At 40.3% G+C, this 21,862-nt stretch overlaps 1 protein-coding gene across 2 annotated transcripts in view; it reads right to left on the bottom strand.

The window, feature by feature from the left end:
- Positions 1 to 7,401: 7,401 nt before the first annotated feature.
- Positions 7,402 to 21,862, bottom strand: part of METTL27 (methyltransferase like 27) — a 101,583-nt gene continuing 87,122 nt past the window's right edge. For both annotated transcript variants that reach the window (XM_053706337.1, XM_053706338.1), the window contains 2 exons: positions 19,491 to 19,583; positions 7,402 to 15,764 (listed from right to left, as the gene is read on the bottom strand). In XM_053706337.1, coding sequence (XP_053562312.1) covers positions 15,526 to 15,764; positions 19,491 to 19,583 — 332 coding nt within the window. In that variant the 3' untranslated portion in view covers positions 7,402 to 15,525. The remainder of the gene's footprint in view (positions 15,765 to 19,490; positions 19,584 to 21,862) is intronic.

Below are 21,862 nucleotides of genomic sequence, written 5' to 3'. Positions count from 1 at the left end.
GCTGTGTATAAAACCGTATTGTAACAAAGAAAGAGAGAAAGTATACACTTATAGCACACCTAGGTCAAAAGGTAAATGGAATCTAACTGGGTGACACAATTTATTCCCTAAGGAATAAGTGAAAGGGGAGAAAACAGATTACAAATTAAAAATATAACTTTTATTGGGTTGCGTTTAAAATAGGAATGAACTTAAAATCACACTTAAGCACCGATTTTATTGATGTCAACAAATATATATAAGTTTGTTGCTCCTAATACTTGAGTGTTAAATGTAGGCTGGAGTGGGAACTGCTGTATACTTGCGTCTTAGAGATGTGATACACCAAACCCTTTTCTGTACGAAGTTACCAATTCAAATATAAGAGTTAAGTATTATAGCGTGTTGTTAAATCTCCAAAATGATATATCTTTGTATGCGAAGTTAAGTGTAAATTAATAGTGGGTATAAAATTCTATTTATTTCTGCTTATTTCCAGCTGAGATTATATACACCACTTACTTAAATTCTAAATATATAGCAAGATGGAACTTATTTCTATGACGTTTGGCGTCAAAAATTATACACAGTCTCTTTCCAAAGTGACTCAGTTTCTGTATTAACAGTTGCCTACTGAAAGATTAAGGTGTAGGCTATTCACTCCAAAACATCAAGAGCTAACTTACATAAGCACTCTTATAGTGTATATTAATGAATCAGCTCAATTCTGATACAATTTCTGTTTATTGAGACATTGTATAACCTTGTTCAACTGGATAAACTTAATTATGTTTACTTCCAAACGGTCATATATAAAAACCGTTGCTACTGGATAAACTCTAATTTGAATTGCAAGGATTGTATTCTTAGTTGTATGCACTTGAGCTGTCTGTGTTAAACGAACTTCAGTAAGATTTGTCTGCTCACACGATTCATTTGGTGTCAGTTTAAGTAGCTCACTGTACTTGCGGCAACTAAGTAATTATATATTTTGCAACAATGGAGCATATCTATTCCTATCACCACAGATTTAATTGAGTATCTATTAATAGTACCTCACAGTGTTCCGGTAATTAAATAGTGTAGTTTGTTAATACAATAAAACGTATCTATTCCCAGTAACAACTGAGCTGTGGCAACAAAATTGTTTAGAGATTGTGCTTGTATTGTGAGTCAATAGAGTTTAAACCTACTGTTCGTTTGGTTGCACACTCGCAGTTGACTATCTTAGTCTGTGTATGTTCTACCTCCCATATAAACACAATTGCCACAATTTAGTTTGTGCACTGCTCTATTGTATGAGCCGTATTAGAGGCGAAATTGTGCTTATGTGATCAAGCTGCACTCAATAATTAAAACGCAAGGGCAAATCCAATTGCGTTTTGAATATATTTAGTGCCCAATAGCTTTGGGGCAGATATAACTTACAGCTAAAAGTATCGTGAATATATACCCAGTACAACTCAAGGTTAATTTTATCTTATTAGGCAGTAGCCACTAACGTAATTCTGTTGTCCGGTTATTGTATACTATAAGATTCCTGAGTTAGTCATTACAGGAGGAATAGCACATTCGTTACCAGCACTAACCATTAACACATAGTTAGATCTAGAGCATTCAATAATACAAGTTAAATCATAGTTGACTACAGTAATTTGCGGTAGCTTAAGGCTGTCTAAAAACACAGGAGCTCCTAGGACTCCTCACCATTGCCCTATTGTCCCTAACATGTTTCGCAACTTAACGTTGCTTTTTCAAAGGTGAACGCGCCGCAATATTGGCGGCTTTTTAAGGCCGTTGGAAACACGCCCCCAATAGGCGTGTATTGTAATTCAGACCAATGACACGAATGATTAATGATTGACGTAGAGAGACGTGTCTGAATTCTACTATAGAATGGTTTATTTGATTCTGTTGTGAGCTTATTCTTGAATTCTTTCAAAAACCTAATGATAGATAAAATTAATGAAATGATGGTATAGTGACAACAGTTAACCTGTTCAAAAAGGTTTTCATTTGCCAAGTATATTCACAGAGGTGGCTGATGTTTTGTTGACAACAGTGACTCTGTGCATAAGTTCGTGTTGTTATAGCAAGCTATTTTGTATGACTTATTCTACGGGTGTTTATTTGAATTTGACATATTGCTAGATCTGATAATAGTATAGTCAAACTTTAACCAGGATTGTTTTCTTCTGAAAGCCTAATCTGCTATTTATATTTTGTGATAAGCATGATATGAAATAGCGGTTTTACACCCGTGAAATAAAGAAATTGAAACAAAAAATGTGAAACACAAAAATATATATTTTGAAAAGGGAAAAAAAGGGGGGGGGGGGAAAAGAAATGTGTAATAAACTATTGACCTCAAACATGACTAGAAATAATATGTACTTATATAGGGGATCATTAAGATCCATATAGAGTGCCTGATCATGTGTATTTAATTCATTAATCTTAAAGAAAGAATATGAGAAAAGATTTTTAACCTGATATAAGTGCGTGGTTGATCATTAATAAAGACCATACTGAGTGATGTTATAGTTAGTGCAACAGCACTTAACCAGTGACTTAGTGGTTATCAGAGTGTTATTAGTGTACCGTGATAGAGAGTAGGTTTCTGTAGATTGTTTTTATAGCAAGCGTAATTTCATTGACAATGTACATGAAGTGTACCCGTGTATTTCATTGCTATTGTTGTTTATCTTACTTAGATTGTCTGTTTTTACAAAAAAGGAGTAAAATTATTTACTTCATTTAGTCCATTTGGTTGAACTGAATTCAAAAGGAAGATCCATTTGCTCTCCGCTCTGAGTAGGGACATTCTCTACATTACCACCCCTTATGCCAAATGTATTTTCTGAATCCCAAAGCATTTCAAACTCAGACTGTTTGGAATTTGTGTCTTTTTAGAGAAATGACGAGCTACAGATGTCATGTTTTTTCCATTCTTGCAGATCTTTAGTTGCAATTTTTTATGTTCCTCAGATGTTCTTGGAGTCTTTGTCTTATTTTTCTTGTTGTCATGCCAACATATAACAGATTGCATTGCATTGTAGAACATATATGACTCCTTCCGTGTGGCAGTTAATGTAGGATTCAATTTTATGGATTTTCTCAAACCGATCAGTAATTTCTTGTTTATTGACCATGAAAGCTGCATTGTACTGCATGTTCCGCATTGAATGATCCTTTCTTGAAGGCTCCCAGAGTTCTTGGTCCCTGTAGGTGGCTGGGACTAATAAGATCCTTGAGATTGCGGGTTCTTCTGAAGCCCGTTTGTATTTTTTCTCCCACAATTTTGGAGATTACAGGATCAGAGGTTAGAATGTGCCAGTTATTTTGCATAATATTCAGAATTTGAGAGCTTTTAGGGTTGTAGGTGGAGATGAATCTCACTTGTTCTGTTTCGATTTGGTTTTTGTTTTCAACAGTTCCTGTCTCATGGTATTTTTAGCTCTAAATTCTGCTTTTTTTATTGTTCTTTTGCTATAACCTCTTGAGATTAATCTCTCAGTTAATTCTCTTGCTCTATTTTATAGTTCTCTTCTGTGGAGCAATTGCGTCTCATCCTGAGAAATTCTCCTGTGGGGAGCGCTTTTACTGTGTTTGGAGCATGAGCACTTGTACTAAAAAGTAAACTGTTAGTAGCAGTTTTCTTGCGATGGACATCTGTTTCCAATGTGCCTGTTATTGTTTTTATGATTTTTAGATCTAGAAAGTCAATGCTTTCTTGGCTTGCTTCATAGGTCAATTTGATGTTTAATGTGTTGGTATTCAGTTTGGCCATGAATTGATCCAATTCTGTACGAGTCCCCTCCCATAGGAAGAGCACATCGTCTATGTATCTCATCCATAAAGGTATTTTATTTAAATCCTCAGTATTGTCATCTGAGAACACATGTTTTTGCTCCACCCAGCCAAGAAAGAGATTGGCATAGGTGGGGGCACAGGCAGTACCCATTGCCGTGCCTCTGGTTTGAAGGTAAAAACTGTTATCAAAAGTAAAGAAATTATGTGTCAAAATGAATTTTAACAGTTGTAGAACAAAACTATCATGAGCTGGGTCTTCCTCAGAACCCATAGAGAGAAACCACTGTACAGCTTCTATACCTAGATCGTGATTTATACAGGTATATAGTGATTCAACATCAGCCGTGACTAGCCATGTAGATGGTAAAAGGTGTACATTTTCTAGCTGAACCAAGACGTCAGTAGTGTCTTGTACATATGATGCTAATTGACGAAGATAGTTAATTTTTGACGCCAAACGTCATAGAAATAAGTTCCATCTTGCTATATATTTAGAATTTAAGTAAGTGGTGTATATAATCTCAGCTGGAAATAAGCAGAAATAAATAGAATTTTATACCCACTATTTAATTTACACTTAACTTCGCATACAAAGATATATCATTTTGGAGATTTAACAACACGCTATATACTTAACTCTTATATTTGAATTGGTAACTTCGTACAGAAAAGGTTTGGTGTATCACATCTCTAAGACGCAAGTATACAGCAGTTCCCACTCCAGCCTACATTTAACACTCAAGTATTAGGAGCAACAAACTTATATATATTTGTTGACATCAATAAAATCGGTGCTTAAGTGTGATTTTAAGTTCATTCCTATTTTAAACGCAACCCAATAAAAGTTATATTTTAATTTGTAATCTGTTTTCTCCCCTTTCACTTATTCCTTAGGGAATAAATTGTGTCACCCAGTTAGATTCCATTTACCTTTTGACCTAGGTGTGCTATAAGTGTATACTTTCTCTCTTTCTTTGTTACAACAAAAGCAAGATAATGCAAAGGAAGGCTTGAGAAAGCAAACTGGGAGATTATGACCAGCCTTTGACGAACATTACAGAGTGACCCTTAGCTAAGGCAGCAGTAGTCTTTTCATAATGCACACAATTGACTGGCTGTCATTTAAATTAATTAGGGACAGCTGTGTGAAGCTGGCCCCCCTACATCATTAGAGGCGGGTAAAGATCTCAAACTGGTATTCAAATAATAATATAGTACGAACATTTGTTCTTGACCTTAAAGTGAAAGCCAACCCTAGTGTTTGACTATTGAAACAAATAAAGGGGACTTTCATTCATGAAGTATAAAAAAAAGAAAGCTCCTTTATTTTAAGTGATCGCCGCTCTGAGCTGCTCAGTCAGCCCACATCAGAACGCTGTTTTGCTAATAGGTGACCAGCCATTGTCTGGCTATACCCATGTGCCAGTGTCACTACTGTGTCATTATTTAGTGCTGGGTGTTATTATACTGATGCAGATACCACTGATTCTATAACCAGCCCTCCTCTGGCTATACCCATGTGCCAGTGTCACTACTGTGTCTTTGTATAGTGCTTGGTGTTATTATACTGATGCAGATACCACTGATCCTATAACCAGCCCTCCTCTGGCTATACCCATGAGCCAGTGTCACTACGGTGTCTTTGTATAGTGCTTGGTGTTATTATACTGATGCAGATACCACTGATTCTATAACTAACCAGCCCTCTTCTGGCTATACCCATGTGCCAGAGTCACTACTGTGTCTTTGTATAGTGCTTGGTGTTATTATACTGATGCAGATACCACTGATCATATAACCAGCCCTCCTCTGGCTATACCCATAAGCCAGTGTCACTACTGTGTCATTATTTAGTGCTGGGTGTTATTATACTGATGCAGATACCACTGATTCTATAACTAACCAGCCCTCCTCTGGCTATACCCATGTGCCAGTGTCACTACTGTGTCTTTGTATAGTGCTTGGTGTTATTATACTGATGCAGATACCACTGATCATATAACCAACCCTCCTCTGGCTATACCCATAAGCCAGTGTCACTACTGTGTCATTATTTAGTGCTGGGTGTTATTATACTGATGCAGATACCACTGATTCTATAACTAACCAGCCCTCCTCTGGCTATACCCATGTGCCAGTGTCACTACTGTGTCATTATTTAGTGCTGGGTGTTATTATACTGATGCAGATACCACTGATTCTATAACTAACCAGCCCTCCTCTGGCTATACCCATGTGCCAGTGTCACTACTGTGTCATTATATAGTGCTGGGTGTTATTATACTGATGCAGATACCACTGATTCTATAACTAACCAGCCTTCCTCTTGCTATACCCATGTGCCAGTGTCACTACTGTGTCATTATATAGTGCTGGGTGTTATTATACTGATGCAGATACCACTGACCCTATAACCAACCCTTGTCTGCCTATACCCATGTGCCAGTGTCACTACTGGGTGTTATTATACAGATACACATCCAGTATGTCACTCAGGCTTTATTTATTCCATAACTTATCACCCAATATCGCTAGCAGTCTCTTGACAAGCCACTAACTTTATTCACACTACATATTTTTTTTTATTCCTATTATTTAATCAGAAAGAAAAGATATACTAAGGTTGTGGCGGACACTGCAAGGGCTAGTCATGGACACCAGTGTCCGTGTATGGAAACCTTGCCTATCCCTGGCCAATAGCTTGTGTGAAATCCGGCTCCTAAGGGCGCCAAGACGGATTTCTTGCATGGCTATTGGCTAAGAGGTGAAAATGTCACCTCTTAGCAAAACAGCGCTCTGCCATGGGCTGTCTGAGCAGCTCAGAGCGGCGATCACTTGAAAGAAATAAAGGAGCTTTCTGGACGAAGTATTTTATACTTAATAATGAATAAGTCCCCTATATTTGTTTTAATAGTCAATCCTAGGGTTTCACAAACACTAGGGTTGACTTTTACTTTAAGGCTACTCATTGGAATGTTTCTAATAAATGTTACATTTCTTTAAAACAATATTACACCTTGATATTTCTACTATAACGCTCATATATGAAATGTAACAATCTTATTGAACATATTGAAACTAACTTTCAAATGATATCTTTTATTTGTTTGTAATTCAACCTTCGATTTGATATTCAAATATTATATTCAAAATATTAAAATGTTGCTGAAATGTAACTTTTTGCCAAAACAAACATCGCAGTGCTCAGCAAATATTACACATTCATTTACAACAAAGTGCTTCAAATATTTTAATGTTTTAGGAATGTGCCAAAACATCTGCTCATCTTCAAAAATGTTTTACTTGCAAGAAGTGACGATCTTGCTATACCCATATCATAATGTGTGTCTCTTTCACTTGGGATCAGAGGGTGGATGGAAAAAGCGAAGTGGTTTGAATAAATCAGTGTCTTTACATGGATTTTCATGTTCAATAATATACAACTGAATGTAGCAGCCAGGACCAAAAATGCAGATGTTGATGGTGCTTAACCTTTTGTAATATAAAGCTTGATGAGATTTCCATATGCATTTAAAATGACTCAGATGAGCGGAAACAAGATATTAAAGATTTGAATGCAAAAGTTGAAAAAGAGAAAAAAAAAATGTATGTGATTAAACTGATTTATTCTAGTCATGTCCTTTATTACACATTTGTACTTAAGACCTTTCTGTTGAAGCAACACATGTATTTTCTACTCAGCATTGTACAACTCAGACTTCAACCTTTAGTGCATAAAACTATTTTATTATAGACTCCTGTTGTCATTACATACTCACATATGTGTTCTACCCTAAGCAGGGTATCATATTTAACACAATGTAAGAATCAAGCCAACCAATAATGGATTTCAAATAAAGCCTGAGTTAAAAGTGTTACACATTGCTCTTAAAGGGACATTCCAGACAAAATTGGAATCCACATGGATGAATTTCAGTTTTGAATAAAAGTATTTTTGTAGTATTCATTTATTACCAAAAACCCTTCTAAGAAAAGTTATAGCTGTTTCAAAGGTGTATTAAGTATGTTCTGTGCACCAGCATTTTAAACACAACATTTGCTTAGAGAGCCTAACGTGCTTGTACCATGTGGTAATGACTATTTTTTTTAATTCCTGACATGATACAGACCCCACTGGTGCTCTGAGCAGCTGCAGTATTTAAACTGCTGGTGCAGTGAGAATATCTAGCTATGCTTCACATGCAGAGAAAAATGTTAACAGTAAAACAGTGACGACTTTCACTAGAAACATATTTTCTATTCAAAGATGTAATCCATCTATGTGTATTTAATATTTGAATGGAATGTCCTTTTAAATTGGTGTTAAACCAAAGGTAAAAGCATTAAAGAGACATGACACTAAGTTTTTTACCGATGTATTTAAAAGAACATGTTTCGCAATGAATCACGGTGCTTTGTTTTTGAAAAATAGATTTGACTGTGCTGAATAAACCATTTTTTTCTGTGGGTGTCGTCCTTGCCTGCCAATGAACAGTAGAATCCCAGGAGTTGGTTGTACATAATTTTCAGTTTAAAGTGGCTTTTAGTTTACCTGCTGCTCAAAAAAATGGAGTACTATGTTGATTGTTGAGGAGAGTGAATGTTAAAGAAAGAAATAAAAACCTCTATACAAAAACAGATTCTTACAATCAACAACAGTGTAAAAAATTGTAAAATTATACTATCTATAGAAAATGGTAAATAAGGTTGTTTATGGGAAGTAACTTGTTCTACTCAAGGGAGGTCATGAACATCATATCAGCAACCATGGACATTCGGCACCATTGCTAGCTGTCGAATGCAGAAGTAGGCGGCCCCTTGTTGAATTTCGAAACCGGATTTATGCTTGTGAAAAATCACCATGCTAGGATCTGGATTTGCAAAGATCTCACTCTGGTGATCTTTCACAAACATTAATCTGGTGTTCTGTCGGATTTTGCAACCATACGATCTGTGCATGGGTGCAGATATGTTATCGCATTACAGACATTTGTGCCCTGCTAAGTGCTTATGCGAGCGCTTACATCAACCCATCATATTTTGCAACATCTAACACTGCACATGGGGGCGCATAGGTCAGCGCTTCTGCCCATCTGATTTTGAGACCTTGAACAACGCGCATGCATGCGCATTACACACATATTTGTGCCCCGCTAAATGCACATGCAAGCGTAAATGTCAACCCTAGTGACCATTATATTTTGAAAACTCTAACACTGAGCATCAGTGTGCATAAATCAGCTCTTTTGCCCATCATATTTTGCAACCTTGACAACTGCACATGCATGCACATTCCAAACTTATTTGTGCCCCGGTAAATGCGCATTCAAGCGCACACGTAAACCCCACCACCCATTATATTTTGAAACCTTTAACACCACACATGGGCGCACAAAAGTAATGGAGCTTCTGTCCATCAGTTTTTCCAACCACTCACAACACGTTACACACATCGGAGGTTGCAAAATCTAATGAGCAGAACCACTGACTTATAGGCGCCCATGCGCGGTAGGTGCTGGATGTTGCAAAATCTGATGGGTAACAATGGATATCCCCTGGCCTGCTTGTTTGACAGGTGTAAGTGGAATAAAATTATAGAATAAAAAATAAAAAGCCATTTGACCAAGCCTGCCTGCCTGCTTGCCATTTCACTTTCTCATTCATATACTTTTAGTTCACTCTCTGATTATTCCAATGAGACCTGTCACACAAGCAGCCCAGGGGATATTCATTGCAACACATCAGATTTTGCGACCTCCAACACTCAAAGAGCAGAAATCAATGAGGGGCCGCCTACTTCTGCATTTGCATGCCTACATACTGGTCCCAAATTAATTATACACAAATAAATTAGAGTACATATAAAGCAGTCTGGTTTTGATTATAAATAATATATAAAGGACAATGAAGAAGGTTCACTATTTAGTTGAATATGATCCAATATATGTGCCTTTAATATGGAACCAAAAAAAAGCTAAAAAACAAAATTATACTTACCTGATAATTTAATTTCCATCTGTGGGAGGAGAGTCCATGGCTTGATTCATTATTTGTGGGAATTAAGAACCTGGCCACCAGGAGGAGGTAAAGACACCCCAGCCAAAGGCTTAAATACCTCCCCCACTACCCTCATCCCCCAGTCATTCTGCCAAGGGAACAAGGAACAGTAGGAGAAATATCAGGGTATAAATGGTGCCAGAAGAACAAAAATAAATTTAGGTCCGCCCACCGGAGAAACGGGCGGGAGCTGTGGACTCTCCTTCCACAGATGGAAATGAAATTATCAGGTAAGCATAATTTATGTTTTCCATCTTAATGGGAGGAGAGAGTCCACGGCCTTCTTCATTACTTGTGGGAACAAATACCCAAGCTCTAGGGGACACTGGATGAAAAAAAACGGGAGGGCAAAAAGAAGGCGGACCCTAATCTGAGGGCACCACAGCCTGTAAAACCTCTCCCCTAAAAGCTGCTTCCGCTGAAACAAAGACATCAAATTTGTAAAATTTTGTAAAAGTAGGTAAGGAGGATCAAGTAGCCGCCTTACAAATCTGCTCCATAGAAGCCTCATTCTTAAAGGCCCATGAAGTGGCCACAGCCCTAGTTGAGTGAGCTGTAATGCTCTGAGGAGGCTTATGTCCCGCTGTCTCATAGGCCAAGCGGATTATGCTCCTAAACTAAAAGGACAGGGAAGTGGAAGAGGCCCTCTGCCCCTTGCGCTTCCCTGAATACACAACAAATAAAGACGAAGTTAGTCTGAATTATTTTGTGGCCTGAAGATAGAACTTCAAGGCTCGCACCACATCCAAATTATGAAGCAACCTTTCCTTTGAAAAAGGGTTAGGACACAAGGAAGGAACTATTTCCTGATTGATGTTACGATTCAACACAAACATGGGAAGAAATCCCAACCCAGTGCAAAGAACAACCTTATTGGCATGAAAAACCAGGTAAGGAGGCTCACATTGCAAGGCCGCCAACTCAGAGACTCTGCGTGCCGATGCATTAGCCAGTAGGAATAGAACCGTCCAGGAAAGAAGTTTAATGTCAAGCGAATGCATAGGCTTAAACGGAGCCCTCTGCAAAATCTTAAGAAACAAATTTAAGCTCCAAGGGAGAGCGGAACTTCTAAAGACAGGCCTGATCCTAGACAGAGCCTGAACAAAGGACTGAATATCAGGAAGCTCTGCAAGCATCTTGTGTAACAGTACAGACAAGGCAGAAATCTGTCCTTTTAAGGAACTGGCGGCAAGTCCCTTCTCCAACCCATCCTGGAGGAAGGACAGAATCCTGGATACCCTTACCTTATGCCAGGGATATCCACGTTCCTCACACCAGGACAAGTAGGTCCTCCACACCTTATGATAGATGCGACGAATGACCGGTTTCCTGGCTTGAATGAGAGTATTAATCACTCTCTCAGAAATACTCTCTTGGCTAGGGCTAAGCGTTCAATCCCAACGCAGTCAGCCTCAGAGAATTGAGATTTTGATGTAGAAAGGCACCCTGAACCAGCAGATCTCTGCGACAAGGTAACCTCCATGGAAGAGACGATGACACCCCCACCAGATCCGCAAACCAAGTCCTCTGCGGCCACAATGGAGCAATCAGAATAGCCTAAGCTTGCTCCTGCTTGATAAGGGCAACTACTCGAGGTAGAAGAGGCAACGGTGGAAATATGTAGACTAGATTGAACTTCCAAGGCACTGCTAAGACATCTATCAGCTCTGCCTGGGGATCCCTGGACCGTGAACCGTATCTGGGTAGCTTGAAGTTGAGTCTGGATGCCATTAGATCTATCTCTGGCAACCCCCATCTGATGCAGATCTCCGCAAACACTTTGGGATAGAGAGACCATTCCCCCGGATGAAACAATTGTCTGCTGAGAAAATCCGCTTCCCAGTTGTCCACATCCGGAATGTGGATCACTGACAGCAAACAGTTGTGGATCTCCGCCCATTCCAGAATCCGAGATACCTCCCTCATGGCTAGGGAGCTTCTCGCTCCCCCCGATGGTTGATGTAAGCCACCAAGGTAATTTTGTCTGCCTGGAATCTGATGATTTGGGAAGACCCCAGGAGGGGCCAAGCCCTCAGAGCATTGAAGATCACTCGAAGTTCCAGAATATTTGTTGGGAGAAGCGACTCCTCTCAAGTCCACCTGCCCTGTGCCTTTCTGGCACCCCAAACAGCAGGCTTGCGTCCCTGGTCACAATCTCCCAGGATGATCTCAAGAAGGATGTCCCCTGTTACAATTGTCCTGGACCGATCCACCAAGAGAGGGATTCCCTCGTTCGGTTGTCCAGAGAGATCTGTTGGGATAGATCTGAGTGATCGCCGTTCTATTGTCTCAACATGCACAACTGAAGAGGTCTGAGATGGAACCTGGCGAATGGAATGACATCTATGCTGGATACCATGAGCCAAATCACCTCCATACACCGGGCCACAGATGGCCTTGAGGAGGTCTGAAGGGCAAGACAGCTGGACACAATCTTGCAACGTCTCTGATCTGTCAGTAATATCTTCATGGATATGGAGTCTATTATCGTACCCAGGAATTCCACTCTGTTGCAGGGAACCAGGGAACTCTTTCCTTCGTTTATCTTCCATCCATGAGATCAAAGGAGAAGAAGAGCCCTCGAATGGTCCTCTGCGAAACTGCAGGACGGAGCCTGGATCAGGAAGTCGTCCAGATAAGGTGCCACTGCAATACCTCTGGCTCTCGCCACGGCGAGCAGCGCTCCCAGAACCTTCGTAAAGACTCTTGGGGCAGTCGCCAGGCCGAACGGTAGGGCCACAAACTGGAAGTGTTGGTCCAGAAATGCAAATATTAGGAACCTGAAGTGATCCTTGTGTATTGGCACGTGAAGGTAAGCATCCTTCAAATTTATTGTAGTCATGAACTGCCTCTTGAAATAGGGGGAAGAATAGACCTGATAGTCTCCATCTTGAACGATGGGACCAACTGAAATTTGTTTAGGCACTTTAGGTCTAGAATCGGACGAAATGTGCCCTCCTTCTTTGGGACCATGAAAAGGTTGGAATAATACCCCAGACCTCTTTCTGTTAGAGGGACTGGAATGATTATCCTGAGAGATGAGAGATCCCTCATGCACTCTAGAAAGGCGTCTCTCTTCTCCGGTCTTGATGATAGGTTTGACAGGAGGAATCTGCCACTGGGCGGATGAGTCTTAAACCCTATTCCTGTAACCCTGGGTGATGACCTCCAGAACCCAAGGGTCCTGAACATGCCTTATCCAAGCGTCCGTGAAAAGAGATAGTCTGCCCCCTACACGATCCAGAGACGGATCGGGGACCACCCCTTCATGTTGATTTTTTCTCGGCGGGCTTCTTGCTCTGCTTGGCCCTGTTCCAAGATTAAGCTGGCTTCCAAGATCCCTTGGACTGCTCGGTTTTCGCGGCAGGCTGCTGGCGTTGGGACTTTACCGAACGAAAGGGACGAAAAGTAGACCCCTTAGGCTTATTCTTCTTATCCTGCAGTAGAAAAGCACCCTTGCCTCCCGTGACCGTGGATATGATAGAGTCCAGGCCTGGACCAAAAGGAACTTTCCCCTGAAATGGGAGGGATAGTAATCTAGACTTGGTAGTCATGTCAGCAGACCACGACTATAACTACAGAGCCCTACAGGCTAAAACAGGAAAACCTGATGTCTTGGCATTCAGGCGAATAATCTGCATATTTGCCTTAGCGAGCCTGGATATAGCCCTATCCACTTTAGTGATGGCCCCCAAGTCTAGAATAGGGAACAGACTTTTAAAAGAAGTAGATGGGGAAAAGGTCGAGCTAAGTTTCTTCCATTCGTTCTTAATAATATTAGCCATCTTAACAGGGACCAGGATAGCTATGTTTCACCTTACGCTTGCGAAGGGCAAGACAAGGCATTGAAGACTGCAGAAACCGCCATTTGTAACTGATCAGCGAAATCTGGTGGCCAAAGGGCCCCTCCCATGGGAGGATCAGTAGAAGCTGCATGTGTAATAGAAGATGAACATAGGGAACGCACCTTGCGGGACGGAGAACCCTCAGAGGTGGACGGCTCAGTTGTACTAAATATTTTATTCTTTTTAGATATTGCAATCTTATCAAAGCATGTGGAACATAGTTGAGCAGGTGGATCAACCGGAACCTCCTCACAATGAACACAGTTATTAGATTTGTATAAGGAGTGAGTATCCTCTAACAAATCAGAGTCCTCCATAGCTTGCGCCTTTATTGCGGACATAGAAATTAAATGGCACCTTTATTCACCAATGGCTGGGGCACTCACCACCTCCTATGACCCGGACCACAGAGAAAACGCTTTTGTCTCTGGCAACCGCCAGTCAAGAAAGAGGAAGTTCACTCCATGTGACCACACCCGGTCACATCGAGTGCCATGCAGGACCACCCCTGCACTAAAGAGAAAAACGAGCAAAAAAAAGGCTGTGTCGATATCTCCCTAAGGAAACTGACTGTTCACACATTGACAGAGCCCCATCTCACACATATCGCAGCATTAAACACAATAAAGAATATTATGCATAAATCCCCCCCTGTTCAATAACCCTCTTTCTGAGGATATTAACCCTTGATTCTATACAGATAAAAGGAGACACACTGTGACCCTGTCTTCTTGCGTTATGTGTATAAATGAAACAATCTTACCAGAATCTACGACGTGGAACAGGAACACGGCCTTTCTAGTGTGACAGGGTAATAGCATCGCTCCTGACATGGACTTGAAAGCAGAAAGCAGGCAGCAAAACTCGTCAACGCTGATTGCCTATGGAGCTGCTAATCTGAGTCGGGATGGTTTCACAGAAAGACTCTCCCTGCATCTCCGGACTCTAACTTTCATCCAAGCTCTCACAGAGAGGCTGACAGGATTACTTAAAACTCCAGTCCCATTCTGAAGAGTACTACCCTCCATAAGAGACTACTTCGAATCTTCTGACACTTCTCTGCCAACCTCCTGTGACGAAAGGCAAAGAAAGACTGGGGATGAGGGGAGTGGGGGAGGTATTTAAGCCTTTGGCTGGGGTGTCTGTCTCCTCCTGGTGGCCAGGTTCTTAATTCCCACTAGTAATGAATGAAGCCGTGGACTCTCCTCCCATTAAGATGGAAAGCTAAAATGTGATATGTAAATTTATATAACTCACTATGAAATGGGTTAAAACAGGCAAATGAACTGAAAAAAACATGTCTAAACATATCTATCTATGGAAAATATGTAAGTACTAACGGAGGAAACTGTTAGTAGTACTCAATCATAATTTCTTATATATAACAATGTATTTGTAGCTAAATATATGAGAACTGTTGCCACAAGGTTTAATTTATAATATTTATATGATTGTATGATTTTAGCACGATTCATGGTAATATAGTAATAACAACTGAACATGAATAATGGGATATAAACTTAAACTAGACATTAATGCAGTCTTAAAGTGAAAACCAGCACCCCACAGAGGCTTGCAATGTGTTCTTCAGGGGTTTATAGTGTCTCCGCTGGAAAAGAAAATCCCATTTGTGTCTCACAGTTTACCGACCTGTAGCCATTTTGGGTTTATCAATTTAGGGGTAAGCACATGCATGCTAAACCTGTGTGGTTTAACACCATTTCACTAAATTCCACAGGGAATGAAAGTGGCATTACTTTACATAAAATCATCCATACTTATTAAATTAACTATGAATTATCCTAAAAGCAGTCATCATAGATGTTCTAAATCACCCATGTCCTTCTGGGATATGTCCAGTTTTCCTGTAGAGATATACAACACCAGAGATATAGTCAGATTCTCCAATGACCTCCTGCTCGGACGTTGCCTTTTCCCATTTTTCCACCTCCTGTAAAGAAACACAATCCCACAATCCTTTGCTCTGTAGTATTGACAGCTCTTGCTCCAGTTCAGTTTTGTACAGAAGGTTTGAGGTATTACTTCTGGTAGTGAGACATATAAAGCCCCCTACAGGGATAGGAAGACTCATCAGCAATTGAAGGAAAAATACAAATTGGGTCAGTTAAATTAGACTTAACAATTCTTATTACATATCCAGTTCTCAACTTTAAAAATAGAAGTTTATTTACATTCCATTTAAAAAAGGGTTTCATGCCTTTGGGGTTGGGTAGTTTATAACATCTGTTAGTGCACAAGTTTAATTGATGGACATTATAATTAAAAGCTGGAAGGATCAATCTCCTAGTAATTACATTCAAAAGCCCTTCAGCAAGAAGCCTAGTAATTAAATTCATCATTTGAAAAGACACAACATCCATAAAGACAAAACTGTAAACTGGTGCTTGTTTAACATGCTCTGTTTAAAAGCTGCTAACTAGATTAGACACAAATGAACTATGTAACTGTACAAACGGAAGAAAGGGGGTAACAAAGAGAAGGGGCTGGAAAGACGGAATTGGAGAGAGCTAGCTGAAAACATCAGGTAAGCCAATCACAAAAGGAGTATATGTGCAGCCAACAATCAGCAGCTAGATCCCAGTTGTCCACTGCTGCTCCTAAGTCTACCTAGGTATGCTTTTAACAAAGAATACAAATAGAATAAAGCAAGTCACATTATTAACGTAAATTGGAAAGTTGTTTAAAATTGTATGTTCTCTCTGAATCAAGAAAAAAAAAAATGGGTTTCATGTCCCTTTAATAGTTTGCCAACTCAGGAAGGATATGATAAGGTCCTGGTGTATCTTACAAAAGAGTAGAAGGTAGCACATTGTGATATACTCGAGGTCACTGGTTTTTAAACCTGTCCTCAGGCCTCCCTAACAGGCCACATCTTGAGGTTATCTGAACAACAAACAATCAGCTGATTAGTAAACATGGTTATTTTATTTGCTATCATCCAAGGTAATCCAGAAAACCTGGCCTGTTGGGGTGGCCTGATGGGAGGTTTGAAAACCAGTGCCCTACGTTGATGTGACAGAGAGAATTCATTCTGGTATTATGTGTTTATAGATTGTCAAGAAATGATAAAACCACCAATTTTAAAATAATTAAATGATAACAAAAATACAATGGCCTCTAGTTATGAAAGTCTGGCGGACCTGATCCGCCAGTGCGGATCAGGTCTGCCAGACTTCGCTGAATATGGCGAGCAATACGCTCGCCGTATTCATCACTGCACCAGCAGCTCACAAGAGCTGCTGGTGCAACGCCGCCTCCTGCAGACTCGCGGCCAATAGGCCGCCAGCAGGGGGGTGTCAATCAACCCGATCGTACTCGATCGGGTTGTATTGTTGCGATGTCTGTCCGCCTGCTCAGAGCAGACGGACAGGTTATGGAGCAGCGGTCTTTGTGACCGCTGCTTCATAACTGCTGTTAAAGCGACATTAAACCCACATTTTTTCTTTCATGATTCAGATAGAAAATATAATTTTAAACAACATTCCAATTTACTTCTATTATCTAATTTGCTTCATTCTCTTGATATACTTTTCTGAAAAGCATATCTAGATAGGCTCAGTAGCTGCTGGTTGGTGGCTGCACATAGATGCCTTGTGTGATTGGCTCACCCATGTGCATTGCTATTTCTTCCACAAAGGATATCTAAAGAATGAAACAAATTAGATAATAGAAGTAAATTGGAATGTTGTTTAAAATTGTATTTTCTATCTGGATCATGAAAGAAAAAATTTGGTTTTAACGTCCCTTTAAGTAGGTTAACTAATATAAAAAATGTATTTATGTTAAGTCAATACCACACAGAGTGCACATTATATATTTTGCATATGAAGGGATGTACTGTGGAACCCTGCACTACTATGTGCTTAACACCCACAAAGGGGTTAAACACACTGCAGAAGTACTACTTGGGACCCACAAAGCGCTACTTGCCCCTAGTGGAAATCTCAACTGTTACAATCAGCAGCGCTAGTTGTATGACTCAACTGTGTAATTATTGCTGCTGATTGGATCATGGGCAGTTTTGGCTTGGGACCCTCAGCATTCTGCGGGTCCCAGTGGTACTTCTACTGTGTGTTTAACCTCCTTGCAGGGGTTAAAAACATAGTAGTGCAGGGTCGCTAATGTTAAAATTACCTGCCCTAACGAATTAGGAACAGGTTATTTTTTTACTATTATGCCCCTTTAAGTTCATGAAAGGAGTTGTTAAATAAAGCAGAGTGAAGTTATAATTACATGGAATATAGAGGAAAGAATAAAAATAAACAAGGATGTAACAATAGACACCTAATAAGGTAAAAGAAAAAAAGAGAATCATTGTTTTTAAAATGGTCTTTGAACTAATTGTTAAATGGTTGAAATGTACAAATGTAATGTGTGTGAGAGAGTGTGTGTGTGCCCGTGCACACCACATACTGTAGTATAGTAGCATGTTTCTTACTTATCTTTCCTTAAAGAGACATATAAACCCAAAAATAACCTTACATGATTCAGATAGATAATGCAATTTGAATCAATTTTCTAATTTACTTCTATTATCAAATTGTCTTTGTTCTCTTTGTATCTTTTGAAAAGCAGGGGCATAAGCTCAGGAGCGTGCACGTTTTTGGGGCACTAAATGGCAGCAGTTTGGCAAGAATGTTATCCATTTGCAAGAACACTAGATGGCAGCACTATTTCCTGCCATGTAGTTCTCCAGACACCTTCCTAGGCATCTCTTCAACAAAGAACACCATGAGCACAAAGCAAATTTGATAATGCAAGTAAATAGGATGTTTTTTTTAAATTTATGTTCTGTCTGTAAGACAAAAGAACATTTTTGGGTTTCATATCCCTTTAATTATTCCTAAAAACCAAACCAAAAAAATATTCAAATGGCATGAAAAATCCTATCCCAGTTATGTCTTTTAAAGTAAAACTAGTACTAAAGCCTGTGTACACGGGCCATTTTTTGCAGTACAGCGGTCTTTTGCTCTCTCTCCCCCCTCTCTTTTGCTCTTTCTCCCCCCCTCTCTTTTGTGCTCTCTCTCCCCCTCTTTTGCTCTCTCTCTCTCCCCTCTTTGGCTCTCTCTCCCCCTTTCTTTTGCTCTCCCTCCCCCCTCTTTTGTCTCTCTCCCCCTCTTTGGCTCTCTCTCCCCCCTCTTTGGCTCTCTCTCCCCCCCTCTTTGGCTCTCTCTCCCCCCTCTTTGGCTCTCTCTCCCCCCTCTTTGGCTCTCTCCTCCCCCCTCTTTGGCTCTCTCTCCCCCCTCTTTGGCTCTCTCTCCCCCCTCTTTGGCTCTCTCCTCTTTGGCTCGCTTTCCTCTTTTGCTCTCTCTCTTCCCCCTCTTTGGCTCTCTCTCCCCCCCCTTTGGCTCTCTCCCCCACTCTTTGGCCCTTCTCCCCCCTCTCTTGCTCTTCTCCCCCCCTCTTGCTCCCTCTCGGGCTCTGTCTTTCAAACCCTTTGCCTCTCTGACCACGCCTCCTTCGCGGCACCCAGCCCGGCCACGCCCCATCAAGGAAACACTTGTCCGACCACGCCCCTCGCCATGTCGGCCACGTCCCCATTGCAACGCTCCCATCGGCCACGCCCCCTGACACTCCGCTTCAGCCTTGCTCTGTGCTGAGTGTTGAGTGTCAGGATCCAAACGGCCAGGTATGTTTGTCACGTGCAGTCTCTACTGCGCACGACTGCATCTGACAAACATACTTGGCCATTTATTATATAGGATGATAAAACCTTGTGAGTGTCATGGGGCACATATGGAGAAACATTCATATAAAAGCTATAAATATACTCACCAGGCTTTGTAACACGAAGCATTTCAGGGATGACTGATACAGGAACTTGCCCCTCACTGAGAGCTCCTACTATAATAACAGCGTCATACCTGTCTGAAATACAGAGACAAAACATATGTGCCTTGTGACTGAATAGAAACACTCCAGCATACAGCTGTCTTTTCAATGCTTTTTTATATTAAAGGGACATGAAAGCCCTTATTTTTCTTTCATCATATCTCATGGGTTTGGAATCATATATCAAATATTCTCCAGATTTACTTTACAAGTTATGCTCTCTCTGTTCAGAAGCAACATATACGGATGATCTGTGACGTGAATGCATTATATCCCAGCATTCCCCATTCTTTAGGGGTATCTGCGGTGTTTTTTTGACCAAAATCCATAGATGTCCTCTAAAACAGGGCACATATTTATTTAAATTGATATCATTTATTTTTACCCACAATTATTTTGTTTTTTGGATCATTCTTTCCCTTCAAGCCAAGGGTACGGCCTTGGGGACCAGGTTTGCCCCTAGTTTTGCGTTATTAGAGTAACTCGGCACACAGGACAAACATGGTCTTCTAGTCTGGTCGTTAGATTGAGGATTTGATGTTTATTTGGGACGGGGACTTGTCTTTTGCTTTATCCTTTGTAGCCTATCCAAATTGCAATGAGATGGGGCTCTCTCTTATTCATCATATGTGTTTTTTATTACATTTATTTACATGATGATACCAGCTGTCTGCCAGTACCCAGATTATATATTTTTTATTATTATTTATTTTGTAATGTAGTGTAGTGGTGCCCCCTACCTCCCCCTCCCCACAATGATTCATTATACCCCCTTCCATTTCCCCCTTTTTTCTGTAGTGTAGCTTCCCATCTCTCTCTCAACCTTATTTGTTTTTCTTGGTGGCCATTCCCTGTGCCGTCTAGCTGGGGGGAGCGGTGTTCTGCAGCATGCGCCACGAGCACTTCTAGTAGTGCCCCTTGTCTTTCTTATGATAATACGCTGTATGCTGGAATTACTCACCCTATGAGGCGCCACCTTTTTCATTCTTACATCATTAAGAACATACAATTTTAGAAACTTTCCAGTGTACTTCAATTATCAGATTTACTTCATTCTTTTGGTATCCTTTGTTGAAAATATGGTAGGTAGGCTCACATGCATGGGTCTGGAGCACTATATTACAGAAGCTTTGCCAAATGTTGCTAACAGTGTTATGCTTTGTGCAAATACTGCTATCATCTAGTGCTCAAAAGTATTCCTGCAAAACTGCCATATAGTTCTCCAGACTTGTACACGCTACCTACCGCTCTTCAACAAAGAATACCAGGAACACAAAGTAAATTTTAAAATAGATAAATACAATTTGACAATAGAAGATGGAAAGTTTTTTTTTTTTTTTTTTTAATTTTATGCTTTATCTGAATCATAAAGAAAATAAGTTTAATGCCCCTTAAAGCTCACATAATCTGCCACTATCACGAGCTTTACAATGGTCCTATGTAAAATATTGGGCACTTTAACCCTTAAAGGGACGGTAAACTCAAAATTAAACGTTCAGAGCATGCAATTTTGAACAACTTTCAACTTTAATTCTATTATCTAATTTGCATTGTACTCTTGGCTACCTTTGTTGAAAAGCATACCTAGGTTGGCTCAGGAATAGTAATGCATTACTAGGAGCTAACTTGTGTATGGTGGCTGCACATATATGCCTCTTATCATTGGCTCACCAGATAGGTTCAGGCAGTTCCAAGCAGTAAATTGCTGCTTCCTCAGCAAAGGATACCAAAATAATGAAGCAAATTTGATAATAGAACTATATAAGAAAGTATTTTAAAATTGCAAGCTCCATTTTGTGTTTCATGGCCCTTAAAGTTGTTTGCCATCTCTGAACTAACATGAAATACAGTCAGGTAGATTACGAGTTTTGCGTTCGTGTTTTAATGCGGAAAAAATGGTAATTTGAGCGTTAAAACAGCAACACAGCCATTACGAGTTTTGTCGGCATAGCTGTACCGCAAGCCTTTTAGCCTGTAACGCAACGTCAGTACCGCACTCGAAAAAATTATGTTTTTTCATCAGATTCCCATAGAGCTGCCATTACGAGTTTTGCGGTGAAGCTAAAAAGCTTGCGTTACACCCTATAACGCCAAGATACGTACTGCATTGCAAACACTAATTTAAACCTATTAACCCCAAATCTGCTGCTCCTGACATAGCGACCACTAATAAAATGTATTAACCCCTATTCCGCCGCTCTGCGACATCGTCGCCACTATACTAAAGTTATTAACCCCTATTCCCCCTGCACCCCAACATTGCCCACACTATAATATATTATCCCTATTCCGCTACTCCCCAACATTACCGCCAC

Source organism: Bombina bombina, chromosome 3 (genome assembly GCF_027579735.1).
Source record: "Bombina bombina isolate aBomBom1 chromosome 3, aBomBom1.pri, whole genome shotgun sequence".
NCBI classification, from domain to species: domain Eukaryota; kingdom Metazoa; phylum Chordata; class Amphibia; order Anura; family Bombinatoridae; genus Bombina; species Bombina bombina.
This window is presented reverse-complemented; position numbering and strand designations above follow the sequence as displayed.